This window comes from Elgaria multicarinata, chromosome 5 (assembly GCF_023053635.1).
Source record: "Elgaria multicarinata webbii isolate HBS135686 ecotype San Diego chromosome 5, rElgMul1.1.pri, whole genome shotgun sequence".
In the NCBI taxonomy this organism is placed as follows: Eukaryota; Metazoa; Chordata; class Lepidosauria; order Squamata; family Anguidae; genus Elgaria; species Elgaria multicarinata.
The window spans coordinates 118,686,952-118,711,406 of record NC_086175.1 but is presented as its reverse complement, the minus strand read 5'-3'; the positions used below and the strand labels follow the sequence as shown (position 1 = coordinate 118,711,406).

General features: G+C 40.8%; 1 protein-coding gene across 1 annotated transcript in view; it reads right to left on the bottom strand.

The window, feature by feature from the left end:
* Positions 1–355: 355 nt before the first annotated feature.
* Positions 356–24,455, bottom strand: part of TRPC6 (transient receptor potential cation channel subfamily C member 6) — a 129,658-nt gene continuing 105,558 nt past the window's right edge. Inside the window, exons 5-12 of the mRNA XM_063127117.1 lie at positions 23,357–23,573; positions 20,047–20,277; positions 18,634–18,898; positions 14,889–15,084; positions 12,573–12,776; positions 4,409–4,492; positions 2,751–2,826; positions 356–813 (exon numbers count right to left, since the gene is read on the bottom strand). Of these exons, the coding sequence (XP_062983187.1) occupies positions 662–813; positions 2,751–2,826; positions 4,409–4,492; positions 12,573–12,776; positions 14,889–15,084; positions 18,634–18,898; positions 20,047–20,277; positions 23,357–23,573 (1,425 nt within the window). The 3' untranslated portion in view covers positions 356–661. The remainder of the gene's footprint in view (positions 814–2,750; positions 2,827–4,408; positions 4,493–12,572; positions 12,777–14,888; positions 15,085–18,633; positions 18,899–20,046; positions 20,278–23,356; positions 23,574–24,455) is intronic.

Genomic DNA, 24,455 nt, shown 5'->3' with positions numbered 1-24,455 from the left:
AGGATGGGGATAGAGGATAGGGAAGATGTAATGCTACTGTTTTCAGCTGTGCTCTTCTTTCGAACCTTCCCTACATCCACCCTAAGCGCTTCTTTACTGGCATAAAAATGATCTCCTCCGTTTAATTAAAACAATTTAATTGTATTTTGCCTCTGTTTGTTTAAAAAAGGATCAATTTTTAAAATATATATTTAAAAAAGAACTCTATTCCTAAATAATTTATTTGTGAATCTCATTGATATCAGTGGAGCATACCTCTAAGTAAATGTGCTTATGAGTGTAAAATGTGCGGATGTGTAAATGTGTGTGCACACACATACATAAGAGAGAGCTACTTAATGTCAGCAATTAAACCTGCATTTACATTTTTTAATTGTGCAGCTTCTCAAACCATATTTTGTCTTTTTTTTAATTTTAAGATTATTAAAAATGGTTGAGTTTTTCCTCTGTGGACAGGATTAAATAACTCTGTTCAAGTGCTGGTTTCCACCAGTTACAAATCAAAAAAGATCCGTTCAAGATGTGTCTCCTTCTGTATCTGCTGTAAAAGTGTCAATTACGTTTGAAGAAGAAGAAGAAAAGATAAGACTGATATGGCTTTCATTGGACTGCCAGCTTAGAGAGTTTTTTTCCCCCTTTTCTTTTTCGAAAGAAGTTCGTGTTATCTGTTACTTTGTTCCTGTTTTGGCTCAATACACAGTTTCTCCCCAAGTTTTCTGATGAGTTCTGCCAGGTCTTCTGTGTTCTGTGATTTTTCTTCAAGGAGCTCATAACGGAGGCTTGAGATGTCTTGTTTAATTTCTTTCAGCTCGCCTATAAGAGAAAAAAGATCAAGAGCTTACAAGAAGAACAGAAGTAGCCAGCTTGCAGTTTTCAGAACTGAAGCTTATTATTATTATTACTATGACTTTATTACTACTATTATCATTATCTGTTCAGATCTTTTGTGCAGAGTTTATGGATTTTTCCCCAGTAGAATTATACATGGCATGATGGATTCAAAAGCTATGACAAGTCAGCCACTCTCCTGGAATAGCTTTCCAGTGTGTCATAAACATCAGATATATTGTATACTACTCTGTATAACTGAATCTCAGCTTTGGGTTAGCCTATCATGTACATCACCACTAGTATTCCTGTTTAGAGTACACCCATTGCATGTTCCTTGCTTTAGAACCCTTGTGTGTTCCTTGCTTTATTCAGTTGTTTCATTTATATCCCGCTTTCCCTCCAAGGATACACAACAACCTTGTGAGGCAAGTTAGGCTGAGGAGCCCAAGGTCATCCTGTGACCTTCATAACTGAAAGGGAATTTGAACCAGGGTCTCCCCAGTCTTAGGCCTCAGCTAGACCTACCGGTCTAGCGTGACTGAGGGGTGAAGATCTCGCGATATTTTTATCATGAGATCTCCCCCTCAGTTTACACTAGACGACCTCAGAGGGAGAGGACATTGCACCCGCCATTTTTTTTAAAGAGAAAGGAGCGCACGAGCAGTCGTGCGCAAAAAGTAAGTGGGGTTTTTGGGGTTTTTAAATTTTCCCACTCCTTCCACCCTGCGCGGGTCCGAGCTCCTCATGATTAACCGCAAGGAGCCAGGACAAACCGTGACAGTGGGCCACACTTCCCACAGTCTCGGGATCATCCCGGGACCACGGAAAAAGCAGGCCTAAACTGTAGGGTGATCATCCCTCCCTGATCCCAGGATTCCCTGTGCGTCATGTGAACGCACAGACACAATCCCAGGGATCGCCCCAGGATAAAGGCCCGTCTAGCTATGGCCATGGTTTGTCACTCCAATCTTTAGATGCTTGAGGATTTTGTTTGTCTGCATTTTTAAGTGAACTGATCCAAGTCATATTGCCTGGACTAACACGTGGATTGAAACACAAGTTATCCTCCAGTTTTCGCACTACCCCAAATTTTGCGATACAGTTTTTGACTCAAATAGTGTACCAAAATGCAAATAAAAATGTGTATTTTAGGATAAAATGCATATAAAAATATAGGTGGGAAGTTGAAGCAGAACTTCTAGATCTCACAGAGGGAAAATAGCTTTCAAAAAAGTAGTTTCAGGGAGGAGTCCACTTCTCCCTTCTGCTCATCCATGATGGGCTTTAAATCACCCTCTTTCTTTATAGGAATTGGTGGGATCCTACCATCATTGTATCTAGTTTTCTACTTCTTTTTTCATTCCAGTGATTATAATTTGTTCTTAAAGTGTTGTAATCCAAGAGATTTTCTATACGAGGCTGTTAATCTGTTGCATCTACTTTCAGTTTCGTCGCAATATTAAGATCTGAGCACTACACGAGGAGTGTTTCCTCTCCTGCTTTTTCACTATATAACCTCTAGGTGGCACTGTGGTATCGCAGAATAGCACAAAGACACAAGACGAAATTGTGCTTTCACAGTTAAATGCTGCATTTTCTCTTCTAATTAGACACCTGAAACTGGAGGGTTATGACATCATGTAAAGAACCTGTAAACAACCATGAGTAGGGCATGATGAGAAAATCCAGAAAAGCCATGAACTATTAAGCTATGATGTGCTAGAAATTAATATAAAAGTATTATAATAAAAATGCAATTTAAGACTAAAAAAAGCATCATTTTTAGCCCTCAGTTCTGCTACCCGTTGTGCAAACTACATTGTGAACTGCCCAGAGAGCTTCGGCTATTGGGCGGTATAAAAATGTAATAAATAAATAAATAAACTAACTAACTAACTACATCCATTTTAGAAACTCACCTTCATTGACTTCATCACTCTCCTTGTCTACTTGAGCTTTCAATACATATCGTTTAATAAGACGTTTCATAATTTTCTAGGAAAGAGAAGCAAAAAATAAATAAATAAATCTTTCTGACATTGACTTGTGCATCTTGATCCTTGATAGGTTTACTTAGAAGATAAGTGGGGCTTATTCCCAAATAAATATGCATAGGATTGCAAATGCATACACACACATCTCATTTTACAAATTAACACAGAAGTCCTGCTGTTTTTAATGGGACTTACTCACTAGTTAAGTCTGTTTAGGACTGAAGTCTTAGGGCCAAATTATGTGTGATGCACCCAATATTTTATTTTAAATTTATAAGCTGGCATGATGGGCCCCAAGTTGGATCAGGACAATGGCACTGGGGGAGTTGTTCCTCCCTTCTATTTTCCCAATCAAAATCCTCCCAGCTGTTACATTACCCACATCACAAATTGGGGTGGAGGAGGTTAGTATTTCTTACACTGCTTGGATTCATCTATAACCGTGACAAAGAAAGTCTGGGCAATGGCCACATGAATGCAATTGATGGTCCATTGCTTTTCCTGGCTCGTGAACCATCAGTTTCCATTTGGCTTGCAGTTTCATTACAGTTGTTCTCTGTTAGATCAGTGGTTCCCAAACTTTTTTGGGTAACCGCCCCCTTGGTTCCACAAACTCATGCCCAGTGCCCCCTACCCCTACACTATAAAAGTCATTATTCAGAATAGCAGTTTTCAACGACCCACTAAGGAAGATAATAACAATAAAATTTAAAACAGTTACAATTAATTGAATATTTACTCAAAATCTAATTACTTTTTTTAGTTTATTCAACTAAACATAATTGATGAACTTGATCCAGTGATATAATCTTTTCAAAGTCTGATAGTCATTTAGCAAGAATATTAGATATCACATTTAGTAATAACTAAAATGTGATTTAGATATCACATTTTAGATATCTAGAATGTGATTTAGGTATCACATTAGGTATCCCATTTAGTCAAAAGCACCAAAACGCTAATAAAGAAACATACCCTGCTTGGTGTGCCCCACCACGCTGGCTGTAAACAGAGGCGTTCGCTCTTTTTTCCCTCCCTCCCTTGGCAAGCCTGAGGTGGGTGCTTCCCATTTAAAGGGGCCGCACTCCTCTGGATCCTGCTGGTCTGGTCTGGTCTGAGCAGCGGTGGCAGCGGCGCTGAGCTGAGGAACCGAGAATGAAAAAGGGGTCGTGCTGTGCATGGCCCCTTTAAATGGGAAGCACCCGCCGCAGGTTAGCCGAGGGAGGGAAAAGAGAGCGAACGCCTCTGTTTTGCAGCCCATGTGGCTAGGCACACCAAGCAGGGTATGTCTCTTCATTAGCGTTTTGGTGTTTTTGAAACATTTCTATTCATCGTTAAAAGGACTCTTCTTAAACGGTATTAATACATGTGTGGATTCTTTCCCTATATGGCTTGGGACCAAGCTACCTTCTCCCATAAAATTGTCCATGGGTTTTAAGACCTTCTGGAGAGGCGCTTCTCAGAAAAGACCACTTCGAGCGCCCCCCTGCCGCCCCTTTGCCTCTTAACACCCCCCTATGCAATCCCACCCACCCCAAGGAGGCAGTACCACCCACTTTGGGAACCACTGATCTAGATCTTACCTGGTACTTCCTTTGAGGATTGCTTAAGCTGTTTAAGTTGAGGTCATCGCCACTTCTTATACTCGATTGCTTACTTTGACTTATCTGAAAAATAGCAAGCAAGAAAAAAAAGTGTACTAAGAAGTGAGGATTCCAGCTTCTTCCCACATATTTCAAGTAGGATACTTCAAGCATTATTCCCTTTATTTCAAATGTTTAGGCAATGAGTGACATTGGTTCTGTAGCCAAAAGAGCACTACCCATGCACCAGAGGGAGGTATCATCAGCACTGAGGAAACCTCAGGATCTGTAGAAGTACATAAAGATCTTTAGAGAGAAAACACTACAGGGTGTGGTGGGTGTAAAACCCCAAACATATTCCAATGAGGACAAGGCATAATCAATGGGCACAGAATGCTGGAGTTACTGTCAGGGCGGGGGAAATAGAAAACTGCGGGGAGAATAGAGGGATGGAATGGAATAGATGGATCAGTATTCTGATCAGCATTCTGATCAAAAACACTCTGTACTATATTTTGTTGGACGCTCCACTTGTTAGGATGTGAACACACATTTTTAATGCCATAGAAAATGGCTGCCCATCCTTGATGGGTGAATAATGCCTGTTTTAGCAGGAATGTTAGCTAATACTCTCAGTATGACTCCTTCATCCCACCAACCATATTGCAAGAGTCCGGGTAGCCACGTCAGTCTTTTGCAGCCAAACGAACCAAGAGGTCATGGTACCTTAAAAACAAGCAGATTTTATTTAGGCATAAGCATTTATGAGGGAACGTCCACCTGCTCAGATTCATGAAGCCTGAACTTCAGTAGGAGATATATAAGAAAACTGACAGTAGATTATTAATAGGAAATAGTGGTGAACTGTGGAGCCAAAAGGCCATGAAATGAAAGGGACATGAAATGAATGTATACAAGATAAAAACTGAGTGGTCCAATCAGAACAGCAGTTGCTGTTAAAATACTATCAAAATGACCCTGTCTACTTATTAAGGTCTACTGAGGAGGATAGCCTTCTCCTAAATTGGGTTTGTTTTTGTTTCAAAATGGTGGCTTAGTCCTACAGGGTGATAAAAGTGTCATATTTAGCTTCAGAAGAAGCTAAATTTGACATTTTTGCTGAATCAAAGCAGCTTGCTGCCGAAATTCAGCAGCAAAGTCATTCACACACACCCTTGGTGCCCCATGGAATGCAGGGTGCCTTATGGAGTGCAGCCAGACCCATGGAATATGGCCCATGGAGTTCTGGGAGGGCAAAAATGGACCACATAGCCATGGCAATTGCCCACCCCTGCCCTAAAGGATTTGGCTCTTTTTGGAGCATTCCAACATTTTGAAGAACAAATGGCCTCCATGGCAAAGAGCACTTTTTATCAGATTAGGCTGATATAGCATCAGTGATCCTGTCTGAACAGAGATAGCCTTGCTACAGTTATTCATGCTCTGATAACCTCCTGGTAGAGTTGCTGATATACATTCTATGTGGGGATGCCCTGGAAAATGGCCTGGAAATTTGAACTGGTCCAAAATAAGGCAGCAAGACTGTTACCTGAGACAGGATGAGATCATAATATTATGCCGGTGCTTTGCATCATATTATGCCAGTGCTGGTATTAACCTTTAGAGTCTTAAAAAGCTTGAGGTCAGGTTACTTGAAGGAGTATCTCCTCCTGTATATAACTAGCCAGACCCTAAGGTCATTTTCTGAGTTCCTTCTCAGAAAACCCCACTGAATGATGTGAGGCAGGTGACCCTCCATTGTGATCTTTGTAGTTCCAGATGAACACTTTTCTATTCTTCTGGCTTTTTAGTACAATATATATATATTGGTTCTGTTATGTTGGATTTACCTTGGTTTTATTCTGTGGCTTATTTGATTTTAGATTATTATTTTTGTATTTCAGTGCCTTAATTTCATTTTGTGTAACGTCCAGACAACTTTAGCTATTGGGCAGCATAGAAATGTAATAAGTGAGTAAGAAAGTAAATGTCCTGTTAGTAGCTGATGCAAGACCGGCTAGGACTTCTCTGCTGTTGTGCATGAGTCACGCATAGCATCCAAGCCTTTTGCAGGAGTTAACTGGTATGCCAGTATCTAAAAAAAACCCTTTCAAATCAACAGTCCTGTTTATTTCTTTGCGGTTATGGTAAACAGCTGCTATAGATGGAACTAATCATCTTTGAACGTAGGAGGAAAACTTCTCCCCCTACCCACCTCCTTTTGCATTCAACTACCAGCCACATAACGAGGATTACAGAGTTTGTATGGATGATATTTATTTATTGATTCCATGTAGGAAGTTTAATATCATGAAAACATTGTTTTAGTAAGGGCTGTAATTACTGTTTATATTTTCCCCACTGAAAAAGACCAGTTTGGTCAAAACATGTTTGGGACATAGGCATTGTATATTTGTACAGCATTTTGATTTGGAAATCAGTGTTGTAACTATACATATGTTATATGGATTGCTAATCAACTGTTTTACATTTTTGTGTGAAATATCAGTATTTATATTATTATTTTGCCATACCTTTTACACACATAATTTCCCTTAAACCTATTCTGTTTTGTGGTTTGTTAATGGTTAAAGACAGAACCATTAGTTTCTGGGACTCAGGAAAAAGCCTTCTCTGTGGTTTGGAACTCAGTTCCAAAGGAGATTCATCTCTGTTGATTTGCCTGATCAAAACCATTCCGTTTGGAAATATTTGTCCTGTCAGGAGTGAAATTATATCTGATATGTTTGGCTGTTATTTGCTGTAATTCTGTTTTCACCTTGATTTTTGAGGAGCTGATTATTGATTTAGGGTGGATTCCTGCATTGACTCGATGGTCTTATAGCCCCTTCCAACTCTACTATTCTATGATTCTATGATTTGATTGGTATTATATTGTATATATCAGCTTTGTTTTCATGTGTTTAAATATCATGTTGCTAATCACCATGAATATTTTCTTTTCTTTTTAAAAATGTAAATGCAAATTCTTTTAACATTCAACCTATCATAATCAAGCTACTTTAACATCTGTAACAGGAAACAAACTCAGAGTTCCAAATTAAGGCCAAATTGAATAGAATTGAATTTAGGAATGAATTATAATTCTGCTACTTTGTCTTCAAAATCTTTGGGTTTAAGCATGGTGATTTTTAGGTCAATAATATTTAAACATTTGAAGGTTTTTTATTTTAGAAAAAAAGGCTAGTAAAGGGAGAAATGATAGAAGATTGTAAAATTAGGCATGGCATGGATAAAGTACAGTGTTTAGTGCTGGACACCATATTATAAGGACAGTGACAAACTGGAGCAGAGAAGGGTGACCAGGATAGTGAGGGGTCTGGAACCCAAGTCCTATTATGAGAAAAGACTGAAAAATTGGGGTATGTTTAGCCTGGACAAAAAAGGTTAAGAGGCGACTGATAAAAGTTTCCAAATATCTGGAACAGCTGTGATGCAGAAGATGAAACAATCTTGTTTTCTGTTGTTCCAGAGGGCAAGACTAGAACAAATGGGTGGAAATTGCAGGGAAGCAGTTAGATTTCCTAATGGTAGGGGTTGCTTGACAGTGGGACACACTGACTCAAGAAATTGTGGGCTCTCCTTTGCTGGAAATGTTTAAGCAAACAGTGGATGGCAATTCATCAGGGATGCTGTAGTTGCATTCTGCATTGCAGAATCTTCACTGAGCAGGGGATTGGATTAGATGACTTCCCCTTCCAACTCTATGATTCTATAATAACCGGATAGACAAATGTTCTCTCCTTCTCTCATTCTAGTAGAACCTGAGTCATCCAATGTAGCTAAATAGTGGGAGATTCATAATTGATTAAAGGAAATATTTATTCACACAGTACACAATTAATTTATGGGATTCGCTGCCACCAAGATTATTGCTACCAACATAGTTTATTTTAAAATGGAATCCAGCAAATTCATGGAAGATAAGGCTAACAATGGTTACTAGTCATCCTTAATGTTTCCTTTTCTGGTCAAATTGTGAATCTTGGACCTGTGTTGGCCTTGAAATGCCTAGACTCATGATTCTTAGACTTGTGGCTGACTGAAATCTACACCATTGAAATCTCAATTTAGAACCTAATGTTGGTCTTAATCTCTGCCTGTGTGGATTTATCTTGGAACTTTCTCTTAAAACCTTGTCTGTGAGTGCTCAGACTTATCCTGACTGCTGACCATCTATCCTGAACTACAGAGATCCCAACTTGAAATCTACTGTTGAAAGTGATCTGACATGGGGCTTATCTACACCAAGCAGGATATTGCACAATGAAAGCGGTATGAAAGCGGTATATAAAAGGCAGGAGCCACACTACTGCTTTATAGCAGTATTGAAGTGCAGTGACAAATGTTGGGGCCCATAAACCATATACTGCTATCATATAGCTTTCATAGTGCAATAACCAGCTTGGTGTAGATGTGTCATGGGCCCCAACAGTTGTCAGTGCACTTCAGTACCACTATAAAGCAGTTGTGTAGATCCTGCAGTGCACTTCAATTCCGTGATAAAAATGTGGCTCCTGTCTTTTATATACCACTTTCATAGTAGAATATCCTGCTTTGTGTAGATGAGCCCATGGTTGTCGTTATTAACCTTGGGAGTATTCCTTGAACTAAGCAACATATCAGTAGTCATTGCTTTGCTATCTGTTTTATGAAGGTTGTAACCATTAAGCTTTTACTGTGGAGTTGAACAAGCTGGACTATGTAACTTGATCTACTGTGGTAAAAGGCTTCACCATTATTGTGCATCTGCGTCTTTCTGTGTATGAAAGACAGGCCCTTGACAGGCCCTACTAGTCCTGCTGTTCTCTTTGTTATTGCTGCCTAAGCAAGGGAGCAGGGAGAAGATTAAGAAGAAGGAGCAGGATTCTCTACTTCCTTTCACCAGGTGCTGCATGCAGACAAATGGCACCTATTGAAATTCCCTTTTCTATACAACTGCTAAGGATACTGTTTAGCTTCACCCTACCCAGTGCCTGTTTACACTTCCCTGTGCCTGTTTGCATTCTCTTTCCCTCCTTATTGTTTACTACAACTTTATTAGATTGTAAGCCTATGCGGCAGGGTCTTGCTATTTACTGTGTAATCTGTACAGCACCATGTACATTGATGGTGCTATATAAATAAATAATAATAATAATAATAATAATAATAATAATAATAAGGATCCCTGCCCCCCTTTTCATATGGTCACCCTGTTTTATTAGGCAGGATCTACACTACTGTTTTAAAACAGTTTATAACAGTAGCGACAACTGTTGGGGTCCAGGACACACTCCAGATACAGTTTTCAAACTGTTTTCAAAGTGTCACATCCTGCTTGGTGTAGATCTGGCCTTAATCTATGTCTTGTGTAGACAATTTTACTCATTTGCTGCAAATGAGTAAGCCTGTGAAAATAAACTCTCTAAAAGTGCATTGCATTGCCCTATTCGAACACTTGGTGGCAGGATGTGTTCAGTTTCCAAACACCTTTTGATTCTCTTACAGGGTTTAGAGGCTGACATGCATTATATCAGCAGTATTGCACTTCATTTCTCATTTACCAAGTAAGTAATAGCCACTTCTTTTACCCGCAAGAGTGAATCATCAAATTAGAGTATCTCATAAACATTCTCTATAAAGATACAGAATTGTTCTAACTGAGCTCTTAATATAAAAGCATTGATATTCCTACCTGTTGGCTTTACCCTGAAGAAGAAAAACAGACAGGAAAGCAAGAAAGTTTGGGGCTGTTGTTGTTGTTACAGTGCGCGCTTCCCTTCCAACCTTCACTTCACCCTATTTCTTCCACAATGAGTTTGACAATAATACAACCCTGACCAAAGATTGACCGTCTTATTGCATGTCTTCCAACCACACCTATTTATAGTTCCCTACTCTATACACCAGTTGCAGATCTGTACCAAATCTATTAGTCTAAAGCGTTATACGTGGAATGGCCCTTGAAAATGGTTCAGAAGCTTCAACTTGTGCAAAATTCAGCAGCCAGAATTCTGACTGGTTCATCATGAGGGAGCCATATGATCATTTATCTATTTATTGCATTTATATCCGGCCTATTTTCCTCCAAGGATCCCAAGGCAGCGTACATGGGATGACCATATGGAAAGGAGGACAGGGCTCCTGTATCTTTGTATAGAAAAGGGGGTTTCAGCAGGTGTCATTTGTATGCATGCAGCACCTGGTAAAATTCCTTCTTCATCATGACAGTTAAAGCTGCAGGAGTCCTGTCCTCTTTTGTATCTGGTTCCTTGGATGGGGCTCCTGCAGCTTTAATTGTCATGATGAAGAAGGAATTTCACCAGGTGCTGCATGCATACAAATGACACCTGCCGAAAAGGGAATTTTTCCATATAGTCACCCTAATCAATTGCACGGTTTGTCCAGGTCGCCAGTTGCTGGCAGCTAGTCTAGGGCTGCCCTGTAGTTGGGATGGCAGGGAAAGCTCCATAGCAGCACTTTGAGTCCAGTGTGAAGAGGACTGGCCTCATTTCAAAACAGGGCCAGACCTTTTGAGCAAGAGGAACATGCATTTCAAGCCCCCCTCCCCTTTAGAAGTCTTGCACCATCATTATACTGTTGAAAGAGGGACAGGAGGAGGGAATAGCTGTTGTGATGAAGAGGGAATTTCACCAGGTGCTGCATGCAGACAAATGACATCTGCTGAAATTCCCTTTTCTATACAACTGTTAAAGATACAGGAGCCCTGTCCTTCTTTCTATATGGTCACCCTAGGCATACATAATCCTCCTACTTTTCAATTTTATTCTGACAACAACATCCCTCTTAAAGTAGGTTGGGCTGAGAGTCTGTGACTGGCTCAGAGTCACCCATTGAGCTTCCATGGCTGAGTGGGAACTAGATCTCGGATCTTGCGGCTCTCACTCAAACCCTGTAGCAATAACGTCACATTGGTTCTCCGGTGTGGTGCATTACACCAATCCTTAAGAAATTACACTGGCTCCCTATTCTCAACCCAGTCCAGTTCAAGGTTGCTGCTTATGTCTTTAAAACCATGATCTGAATATCCGAAGGACTGCCTCCTGGCATACTATCCTGCTCATGCACTAAGATCTTCAGAGGAGGCCTTTATCTGAATACCATCAGTGGGAGATATACATTATGTATCTATGAAGGCGAGGGCCTCCTCTGTTGTGGCACCCCTTCTCTGGATTGCCTTTCCAAAGGCAACACAGTGGGCGTTTACTTTCTTTTCTTTACCGAGTTAAAATATTTCTTTTTGCCCAGGTATTTAAACATTTTAGAATTTTAATATGTATATTTTAAACTTAATCTTAACTTTTAAACTGAAATGATTATTGTTTGATTTGCTGGTTGAAGACTTGTTTTTAATTTGTTTTTAAGGTATAATTGTATGTATTTTACATTGGATTTGTGTGTTGTTGTTTTTTAAAGTTTGTACTTAACCCACCATATAAAAGGTCATAGACTTCTGAACTATGGTGAGATGTATTTGATTGCTATTTAAATTAAAGTGATTATTTGTAAATTTGCATCTGTACAAATAAATTAGCATATACAAATTTCATGTAAACCCATGTCCTCTTTTGTTCTGTTTTTCTAGTGATGTGTTGCTGGTATCCCAGCTGAGTGTTAGTTTGTAACTTCTGTGGGAGGCACAGAAGTTAAATGATGCCCTTGACAGTCTGCAGCAGATGGCCATTAATGAGACTAGAAGGATCTCCCTGCACAGGGCGTTCCGGAGCCCAGACAAAGCCAATGAGAAGGCCCTCTCCCACATTCCCCCAACCATACTTCAGATGTTGATGGTCCAGAGAGTTCGGCCTCTCCTGTAGATCTTAAAAGATATGAGCATTCCAGATACGACTTCTGTTTTGGTTGCAAATGCAGGGGGCAGGTTTGGGCCATACAGGTGATACTTTCTGATAATGGCAAGAGGCCCTTTTCACTCAGTCACCACTCAGCAGAGGCCATATAGTAGATTCATTCACACACCCCTTCTAAACACACCACCATTGGTTAAAGTTCACCATTGGTTAAAGTTCTCTTGGGGTACTGTCACCTCCAACACTGCAACTGAGGCAATGCTAGTTCTAAACGTAATTATAGTAATTAAGAGAAATGCTAATCTGGAATGGTTTATCCCATTTGAAGTTACCTGATTCATCTCAGCATCTTGCTGAAAACCTTTTTTATGGCAACGTAATAATTTAAAGATCCACTTCTTTATTCTCAGTGAGAGGTAAAGCAGAGATTTGGGGCTAGGCACTAGATTGAAAGGTACTGGAAGTGTTCTGCCCTCCTCAAAATAGGAGAACCACAGTCTTGCTCTTGCAAACTTCCATTCCACATCAGCATCATCCTGGAAGGCAGAGGAAACAGTTCATCAATGATAATCTGTAACAGTACGATCATAGAATCATAGAGTTGGGAGGTTCCTCAAAGCTCATCTAGACCAACCACTATGGAATCTATTTAGATGTGGAGTGGAGCAATATATAAGTGTTGTAAATAATACCTTTGCCAATGCAGGAAATCTGCTGCTACAGCATTCATGATAGGCGGACATCCAGCCTCTGCTTAAAAACCTCTACTGAAGAGACTCCACCAATACCTGACACAGTCTGTTTCAGTGTCAAATAGCTCATACTGTTAGGAAGTTCTTCCTAATATTTAGTCCTCTGTCTCTTAATTCAGGGCTCATCTACACCTGCAGCCCTTTGGGGAGTAGGGAGGGATGATTACGGACTTTTCCTCTTCCGATATCATCCCTCAGGGGCCACATGCCAGCAAGTTGTCCCGGAAGTAAAGAGGGACATTCCAGGATGATTTTTTTAAAAAAGAGGAGACATTTGTGCAATTGCGCAGGGGCGATCCTGCACAAAGGAACAATTTTGTTTAAAAAAACCCAAAAAAACTCAGCAGTAGAAGACAATGAGCGCCATCCCAAAGATGGTGAAAATGCTCTCCCCCTCACCCCCCAGCTCCATGCCTGTTTCCTGAGCCCCGCTACTTGTGGGGAAGAGAGAGGACACCAGGAGGGAGAGCCACACTGCATGCAGAGCTCTGGATTGTCCCAAGACGGTGGAAAAACCAGTCCCAGCTATCCTGGAAGAACTGAATGCTCATCCCCGGTTCACCCTAGGATCAGCTGTGTGTCATTTGGATGTGTAGGAACAACCTCATGACCACCCCAGGATAAATGGCAGGTGTGGACAAGCCCTTGGTTTGGGCCCTACACTCTGAAGCAACGGAGAACAAGTTTGCTATCATACTGCCTCTTAATAGTCTCTTCTCTGGGCTAAACATACCTACGGGGACTTGGTCTCAAGGCCCCTCACCATCCTTGTTGCCCTCCTCTGGACATGCTCCAGTTTGTCCTTCTTATTAAACTGCAGTGCCCAGAACTGGACACAGGGGAGGTCTGACCAAAGCAGAATAGAGTGGTACCGGTGTGCAAGTATAGTTTTGCTGCTGAGTGCTCATACTATGGCTATCAGCAGTTTGGCTAACACAGCTCTAAACACAAATGCAGATGAGGATGAGGATGATGACGCTTTCTAAGAAGAGCCTTACTGAATCAGACCAAGCGTCTATCTAGGACACAATCCTGTTTCCAATAGTGATCATCAGGCAGATGCTTCCAAGAAGCCCACAAGGTAGGTATGATACTGTGTATAAGGGATTGTTCTTATGAGACATATGAGAAAGGCTTTCTTTCCCCAAAAAATAATACATGCTATTCATCAGCAATTAATACAAAGATTATCAATTTGATGAGGCCAACTTTTGTTGGCATGAGAACATTAAGTTTATATTGTTCAATATTAACTGAAGTTGATCCAATACTAGATATATGTAGGGCTATTTTGCATTTAATATTTTTGGGACCACCACAACACAAGTATTAGATATACTGACCAGTGATAATGCTCATAGTACACTACGTTATAAAACTGCATGTTGTTAATTGCTATTACACATCCAAATAACTTGAGCACATAATATAGTCATCAAAACGAGTCCAACCTTTTTTTCAATAGGCATAATCCAACCACAGCAACCAACACTTAAGGGCCATTAATTTTTGCATCAAGCCAAACACCTAAAGACTCCTTATGTAGCTAGACAAGTCTAGGCCTGGTTGGTACTTCAAGGGGAGATTGCCTGGGAACTCTAAGTATGTTGTCCTGGAAGAAAATATGAAGACACCCAAATTATGGTGTGTGAGCTGGCCACCACCTCATGATTATGGTAGGGTTGGCTGTCCCTCTTAAGATGCAATGCTATGCATACTTACAAGGGAGTAAGTCCTGCTGAACAAAATGGGACTACCATCTGAGTAAACATGTATAAGATTGCACTATCAACTCCTTTTGATTGATCAAATGGTAATTTAGATACAGCAAGAGACACAGTAAAAATATTGGATCTTTACAAAAAAACTAATAAAGATAATTCGACAGAGTTTTACCTCAATCTCTTGGAAAGAACTGTTGATCATTGCAATAAGCATGTTCAACAGAACAATAACCATGGTGACATTATAAACACCGTAGAGGACATAACCAATGTTTTCAATGAATTTGTGCTTATAATTTATGACAACTGATTTCACTTCTGAGAGTCCAAATATGGCCCAGAACAAAGTCTTGAAGCTCTCTTCCACTCTGAAAGAAAAATACCCAGAAGCATGAACACAACAGTCTAATAAAAGATCCATTGAATATGTCAATAACAGCTTGCCTCCAGTTGATTAATGGAACAAGAAAATCTGGTGTGTCATGATAATGTTAAAAATGTCAGTGATTTTGCAAGTTCAAACAGCACATGATCAAGTCTTGGTTTTGTATAAAAACCACTGGGGAAAATGTGTAATATTTTGGAATAATAGATTTCCTAAGGTAGGTATATGATTAGAAATGTTGTCAATCATATAGTGTAACATTTTCTAGGTTCAGCCATTTTGTTTTCACAACAGTGAACAGCAGCAGCATTCCACACTACAGTATTTGGGCTCACTTGTTTCCTTTATTTCCAGTGTCCAGGGAGGAAGTGCCATTGCTTGTGTAGCCAAACTGGCTTATGTAGGTGGAACTGGGCACATGTGGGGTGGGGGGTGGAAGGAGTGTCTGGAATCCTGAAAAGCAGAACTCCACAATGCAGTCTCGCTTACAATAAATATCACATTTTTGTAGTCTATAAGATGTAGAACTCGAAAAGAACTGAGAGTCACTCAGTCCAAGGAATAATTGATTCATAACTGATTGCAACTGGGCAAGCTTCCTCTCCCCATTCCATATACGTTTCTATAGGTTTTCTCATGTGTTGCCTCCAAAGTATGGAATTTGCTCCTACAAAACTGATGATTGATCCAACCAACCACTTTCTTGGTCTTTAGAAAGGATGAAAAGATGCTTCTTATCAGTTTAGCCTTTTAAAATGTGTAGTTTTTAATGCTTATTTTTTATTGTTTTCAATGTACTTATTTTTATTGTTGTGAGGTTTTGTTGTACACCACCTTAATGCCCTTTTTAGCAGATAAGGCAGTATATAAATTTTATAAATACCTGATGGAACGCCTCTCCCGACATGAACCTACCCGTTCACTGCGCTCAACATCTAAGGTTCTCCTCCGAGTGCCTACTCTGAGGGAAGCTCGGAGCATGGCAACAAGGGAGAGGGCCTTTTCAGTGGTGGCCCCCCAATTATGGAATGATCTCCCCAATGAGGCTCACCTGGCGCCAACATTGTTATCTTTTCGGCACCAGGTCAAGACTTTTCTCCCAGGCATTTAACAGCATTTAACAACATATGCTAAGTTTGTTTGTTTTTTAATGGGCCCCCAGAACTGTTGTGGTTTAAATGGATACTGTTGTTTTATACTGTTGTTTTTATATTTTTGATGATTTAAAATTTTGTATACTTTTTAATGTTCACTGTTTTTAACTTTTGTAAACCGCCCAGAGAGCTTCGGCTATGGGGCAGTATATAAATTTAATAAATAAATAAATTTAATAAATACATACATACATACAATACAATACAGTACCTGAATCCTCTTGCCCATCCTTCCCCCTTTCTCTTGGCTTGGTTGGGGAAAGAAACCCACAGCTCATGTGAGCACCCTAACTTCACTTTATCTGGGTATGCCATGGCAAGGGTGGCAAGATTTGAAATGTGGAAATGACTGTTTTCCCTTGGAAACCAAAATGTATGGTAGCAGGTAGCAGGAGTTGTTCTATCTTCTATTGATCACAACAGATGATTGGCCCCTTCAGGCAATAATCCCACAATAGGACAAAAGGTGGTTATCATCTTAACATAGAGCAGATGATATTTGTCCCTAGATCAGACCAATACACATGATGGAACACTCTGTAGAACCTGATGATATGGTTGGTCTGTGCACTGACCCCATAATATAGGTATATATGCACATTGAAATTTAAATATGTGTGCGGCCTATTCAAACATTACACCTCCACATGAATGTCTGGGGATCTTGAAGCTGGGCCACAAGTATCCAATTCGTGTGGAGGGAAGGAAGGTTCTCACGCCCCACCACACATCTGTGTGATGGATCTGGAGACAGGTATCATCTTATTGGGTTCAGATATGAACATATGAGGTTGTTAGGTTCAGGCCTGTCCGTGCAAAAAAGTAAATTTGTCTGGTGCAAGAACACAGTGGATGCAGTTTCAGTTAATGTAATTCTATACATTTTAATATGAACATGAATATGCACACTCAATTTTCCAAGTGCCAGTCTTTATGTAGCCAAAACGGCATCATCTATGCACAAGAAGGTTCAGCGGGCTTGTGGGAAATCCAGTTTTGCCAAAGTACAATTAAAAAAAAATATTGAAGGGGGTGCGGCTGTCTGGCTCCCTGAACAGGAACATTGCACACTACAGCAATTTTGTTGCTGGGCTTACTTGTTTTAATTTTAATGCACAAAGACAGACAGACAGGGTCTGTTCAGACAACATGCTAAGCCATTGCTATGCCGCTATCCCTTTTGCAGTGAATGGATAGTGAGTGTGTTTAAACCATGGTTATGCAGCCACCATGGTTAGGAATGGTTCACATGACACTCTAAGGCAGCATTTACACTACTGCTTTAAAATGGTTTATAACAGTGGTGACAACTGTTGGGGCCCAGGACATACTCTATATGCAGTTTTATCAAACCATTTTCAAGGTGTCATATCCTGTTCAGTCTAGATCTGGCCTGCGTCATGGTTCACACGACATGTTAAGCCATAATGTTTAGCTCAAAATGCTGAACCATTGTGGGTTAGTGTGTCGTCTGAATGGGTCAATAATAGATACTAGGAACTAACATAAAACTAAAACTAATAATACTTTTATTGCACACTCATAACTGACACACTGACTTTGTGCTAACATATTTGTATAAGAGGGATAAACTGTGTATTTATGCAAAATAAAGAATACAAAGAGTGTCTGATGAACACCACCAAAAGGGTGCTTCCAAATATTGCGTCTTTTTGTGGCAGTTTAGAACTACTGTAATTACTTGGGTGCAATGGTAACTTTGCTTCTTGTACTGATTTTGTTAATCCATCTGTACTGCTGACATTCAGCAAATCCTCCCAGCCTGAATGAATGATTATGGGAAATGAGCACTCGGATTATAAGCATGAATCACCTGTGAATCCATTCATAGAGAAATACCCCTAGAACCACCTTCCCCAACCTGGGGGTGGATCTACACTATTGCTTTTAAAGCACTTTAAAGCACTTTGAAAACATTTTGAAAACTGTATATGCAGTGTGTCCTGGGCTCCAACAGTTGTCAAAACTGTTATAAAGCACTTTAAAGCTGTAGTGTAGATCCCCTCCCCAGTGACTTCCACATGTTTTGGACTTCAACTCTCATCAGCCTGAGGTAGCGTAGTCAATGGTGGTCGTAACAGTGATCCAAAACACCTGGAGGACACCAGGTTGGGGAAGGCTTTTCTAGAATTATTTCACAGTATATTTGCTTGATAGTTGAATGCAACAGTACTACTAGTTTAGGAAATATAGTTGGAAAATCAACATTTAAGAATTGCAGATTATAGCAGACTGTGACTATGGGGTTGGGTATTTACATTCTGCTCATACTAAGCACATTATAAGAGCTAAAAGGCTTAATCCATCTAATCACCTTCTAAGAAAATAATCTACAGATTTCAGCAATATTAACTTACGTAGTGAATGCTTCATTTTGTTTTGCTCCCAGGTAGTAGGAGTAGAGATTAAACATTCCTATCATGAAGGCCACAAAGACCATGATAAATATGACCATGAACTTGAAGATGTCTTTCACAGTTCTACCAAGTGATATTTGTAGTGGTCCAAAGCTTTCGTTGGCTGGCAGAATGTAGGCGATTCTTGAGAAACTTAAAACCACAGCAATCGCATACAGGCCTTCAGATATAATTTGAGGGTCAGATGGATCCCAGTCAATTCTTGCTACAAAGAAAAACACAAGAGTTTCTGTTTAATGTTTTGAGATACAAATCCCATATTTACCTGCACCAATTCAGAGGTCTTAGGCCACAGCTAGACCTAAGGTTTATCCTGGAATCATCCAGGGTTCGCCCCTGCCTGAGCACTGGATCCCCTGTGTGTCACCTAGATGAACAGGTTTGACCCCTGGATGATCCAGGGATAAGTCTAGCTACAGCCTTACTTTCAACGGTACTGCATGTGGGAACAAGGGAGGGGGCTTTCTGTGTTGTGGAATAGAGGAACATCCACCTGCTTGTTCAAATAATGAAGATTGCTATATAGTTATTAATGGATGAACTGCATTACTTGATAATGTTTTTAAAAACTGTTAGTTATTTAGCTGATAGCTGAAATGAAGCTTTCTGTGGACATAAATGGAACCTTGGGGTACCTCAGTACTGGCAGAATGGAACTTTTGCCTCATCCTAACTCCCCCGCCCCCCCCAGAGAGTCATCCAAGTGGGTTAGGATTGCTAGGCCCATGCTTGCATTCTGCACAAAGTGTCACTGACTGCTTAGCCTTAAATTCAAACAGTACTGGTCAGTGACTAAACACAGCAGTAAGATCACAGAGGGAAAATTCATTGACCAAAGATCCTATAAAATAGTTATTTTGTCATTATCGATGGGACAGTAGAACAAATATGTTCATTTTCATGGAACTAGACCAGCCTCGCCCAACATTGTGTCTTCTAGATGTTTTGGACTGTAACTCCCATCAGCCCCAGCCAGCATGGCCAATAATCAGGCATTGTGGGAGTTGTAGTCCAAAACATCTAGACTGGCAGCACATTGGGGAAAGACTGAACTAAACCATGAATACATTATACACACATTTAAAAAAAAATCAAAGGGCAAAGACAGAAAAGTTCAGCTACATGAGAGCACCTTCAGGAAAGGAGGACCACTACAAGCCCTTGAAGGAGATATTTTTTTACCCCACTTGAACTTTAATATAATTGATCCAAAATTCCACGTGGAATACAGATAAGGGAAACAAATTGACTTCAGATTTCAATTATGTAAACACACCTTTTGAGACCAACTAAACTAGAACATTTCTTCTTATCTCTACAAAACTAAACGGAACTGTTAATATATAAACTCACCCAAAGTGTAGTACTTTATGCTGGGATCCAGTGTTGCATTTGACAAATCCATATTTGCATCAGAATCAACTAAGTTCTGGGCTCTGGAAGCATGCCAAAATGCCATAAACCTTGCAATGAATGAAGCTGCAAATATTGCTAACATACCGAAATCTAGCATATTCCACAACTCAAACAGGTATTCCTTGGGACCTTGAGACCAAATTTCCTTACATTCGGACCATATCATTCCTAAAGTAAGGAAGGAGAGATCACACACGGGATTAGCTTTCAACTTTATACTGAGAGCTTTTTATTATGTAAAACGATAGGGAAGAAAGTTCTGGACTTTGAGCAGCCAGATTACAGCCAGAGGTCTGCCCAGGACATTTGCATTTCCCAGCACAGCAAAAGATGGTGGAGCCATGATGTCTTCCATGTCCATTCATTCCCTAGCACTTTTGCCAGTCCTCCTCTTACATCAGATACTTTCAGAAGAAGCCATAATAAGACAGTCCTCCAAAGCATTAAGATCAAGGGCCCTATTCTCTGGCCCACTAGCAAGAGCCATTAGGTTGATGGATACTAGGGATAGGGCTTTCTCAGTGGTGGCCCCACTGAGAAACCTCGCTCTTCCTAGAGATATACATATGTCCTTATCACTGCTTGCTTTTTTTTTAAAAAAAAAAAATCTGAAGACTCATTAGATTTTACCCAATGGGTACTATCCAATGTTAGTCTAAGCCCTTTTCATTTCAATTGGTCCAGTCTAACTTTGAATACAATCCATTTATTCTGGTCTGCATTTGGTGCTAATAAATCATTAGCTGCTGTTTCTGTTCCTGTGTGCATGGGTGTGTGTATTTAATTGTATGTTGGTGCTTTTGCAATATTGTGAGCACTGAAAGGAGGGTTGATAATCCTTAAAACACACAAATAAATAAATATTTGATTTATTATTGGACCACCTGGAGCCTTTTCTGGGTTCCTTGAGGTTTGCTGCACATAAATGAGAAGGGAGCTGACAGAAGGAACAGATGTGGGAGAAGCCACTGCTGCTGCCTCATTCTCCCCTGCACTGGGACACGCAAAAGCACAGCGTAGATCTCTGGGGGCCTTGCTAGACCTAGGAGATAATCCGTCTAGGAGGAGGGGCGACGGTGTGCTACAGATAGCGCGCGTCGTTGCCCTTTTCCAGACGTCAACACGCGACGGGGCAAGGGAAAGCCCCGTCGTGTGCTCCGGTTTTCCCCCCCCTTAAAGGGCCATGTGCACAGGAGTGCACCACCAAAGAAGGTAAGTGTTTTTAAAAAATAATAAAGGGTTCCCCGCTCCCCCTGATTTCCCCCACACACAATGTCTGATGCCCCACTGCCTGCTCGCTCGTCCTCCCCCCGTCTGCCATCGCTGTCCCCATCCCCGTTCTTCTTCCCCTGCCCCCCGTCCGCCATGGCTGTCCCTGTCCCCGTTCTTCTTCCCCTGCCCCCGTCCCCGATGCCCGTCCCCGTTCTTCTTCCCTCGCCCCCCTGTCCCCGATGCCCGTCCCCCTCCCCATTCTTCTTCCTCCACCCCCCGTCCACCATGGCTGTCCCCACTCACCAGGCCCTGTCCCTGTCCTTCTTCCCTCCGTCCCCGATGCCCATCCCCATTCTTCTCCCCCCCTCCTGCCGGGTCCAGTCTTTCCCCCGGCCCCCATCTTTCCCCCCCGTGATTCCCCCCCCTGGCCCGATGGGCACAGCGCTCCTATGGAGCACTGTACCCAGTCCGTGGCTTCTCCCGGCTACTTGTCAGTAAGCGAGCAGCTGGGAAAAGCCACGGAAGTCGTTAGACTTTCCGCAGCCCCGGCCTGAGGCCGGGGCTGCAGAAAAGCCGGGCCATAAGCAAATCCGCTTGTGCCGGTTCAAGGGAGGCGTTAACCCGGCCTGACCCCGGAATCCCCTGTGCGTCATCTGGATGATGCACAGGAGGGAGACTGGGCCTCACACTGGGCTAACGCCTCATCTAGCAACGGCCTGGGTTGCTATCTTGTAAACTGAACTTTGAGTTTTACAGGGCAATCCTATACATGTCCACTCAGAAGTAGGTCCCATTGAGTCCAATAGGGCTTACTCCCAGGTGATTGTGTATAGGATTTCAACCTTAGTTGGCATTTCAGATGAATGAGTGTTATTTATTTATTTATTTATTGCACTTATATACCGCTCCCATAGCCAGGGCTTTCTGGGCGGTTTACAGAAATTCTAAAATTAAGATAAAAACGAGTATACAAAATTTAAAATTCTAAAACACAGAACATACACACATAAAGCATTAAAAACCGTTATTTTTTTTAAAAAAAATGTATCTTACATTTGTGATTGTTTTTCCTTAACAGTTTACACAATTCGGGGAGTGGGGTGAGTTATCCATTCATTCTTTTGTGTCTCCCACAGTCCTTGTTTCATTTATTACATTCTGTATTAGCTTCTAAAGTACAGCACTTAATTAACGGGAAAGCTATTTCTTACGAAGTTGAATTTCTCTGATGTTGCATATTAATACCCTCCAGTGCTTACTGACAATATTTTAATGTGCTCATTACTGTCACATTGTTATCTTGCCTATAAGAGACAAGTTTCTTTTTAAAAGTCGGCTTGAAAAGAGCTAATTCTTATTTAGATAATGCAGCTTGGAATGAAATAACTTTGGTTTCATTTGATGTATGTTGTTCATTCTTCAGACTCACTAACAATTTTCCAAGTCTTGGTTACTTTCAAAATAAGTTGTCATCTCTCTCCCACCCCCATCCCCGCATTAAGGCTAAGAAAAAAAGGAAGATGTATTACCTTTCGTATCTATTTCAAGAGTAATACATTTACACATTGAAACCTGAACTCTTTTTTCTAGGCTTCTGAAATGTAAATTACAAATGAATTAATAACAACATGTCACTTGCAAGCTACTGAGTGTCTTAAGACATGCCTGTCAAATGTATTATCTGAGCTGTGTATCTTGCGTTTAAGTCAGTTGGGGGTGGGTTTTGGAATCAGGTTAATTGGCACAGACCTAACAAATCCTATTCAGAAAGTGTTTACTTGTACGAATAGCAGATCATTCTGAACAAGCATTTCCAATGTACATGATTTGGTATTTCAAGGCATGACTGTATTTGTGGGGAGCCACACAACCCTCCCAAAGGAAAAGAAGGCACATTTTGCAGGCCCAACCTTCACATGAGATCTACAGAAATGAATGAGAAATTCAACAGACACTTCTATTTGTATCTCATGCCTAAAGCAAATGCAGTTCACTGCTATGATTACAAGAAGGAATTTTGAAGAACATTTTTTACCTATTACCCATGAGATAATAAGCATCTCCATCCAGGAGAAGCATGACGTTTTCATCCTGAACAGCTGTTTTGCACCATCTGTTTTGGATTCATTAGGCTTCAGCTTGGTGCCATCAAATCTGTCTGCCGCATTCATGACCAGCAGCCCAAGAAAAATGGTGAAAGAAGCTGCATGTGCCACAAATTTCATAAAGGGTCCACGCAGTATTCTACCCAACTGCAAAAAAATAGTTTAGGGAAGACAACAAATAAATAAATTACATCACCTTCTTTCAAGTGACTTTTATGTTTAAAAAGCACCTAGCAGAAAAAAGCAACACCAAGGAAGCAGAGGGGAATGCAGCACCCCAACATGCTGATGTTCACTGTGACTGATGTCCATTTTGTGTGGGGATGGACTACTTGGTGTAGTAACTGCTCTCCTCAGCTCTGCTTCCCAGGTGTAAATGGGGCGAGGGGCATTGCATGCCCCCAATATTTAGTCAGCACTCATATTAATTTGTTTGCTGTGTAAAGGGATGTTGTTGTTGTTGGGTTTCTTTTTTTAAAAAAAAAGAACCAGGAAAGATATGCAAGACAAAAGCAGCATCAAGCAGTAACAGCAGCAGAAGAAATGACTAATGGACTCAAAGACCTAAATGGCACTTTCCAAGTCTATGGTTCAATGCATTAATCAAAGGAGTCTTCTGCATGAGTGAGGCCAAGATCTACGCCTTGTGCAACAGCATTACAAATGTGGAATAAAAAGCAGGATATAACACTATGAAAGTGTATATGGAACATGGATTGTGTCCCAACAGTTATCAGTGCACTTCAACACTGCTATAAAGCAGTGGTGTAGAACTAGCCTGAAATTACTGGTGTGAAATGTTTCGATTCCAAATGTTCATTCCTGATGGATTTTGAATCCAGAGCTTCTGATTCAAGAATAACCCATTACTGAAATAAAGGCATGATTACAAAATGTCATGAAGGTAAAATGTTGATCACACCAAGGTTTGAAAACATGCCACCTATGAAGAAACTCAGGGCTCATCTACACCAAGCAGGACATTGCACTATGAAAGCGATATGAAAACAGTATATAAAAGGCAGGAGC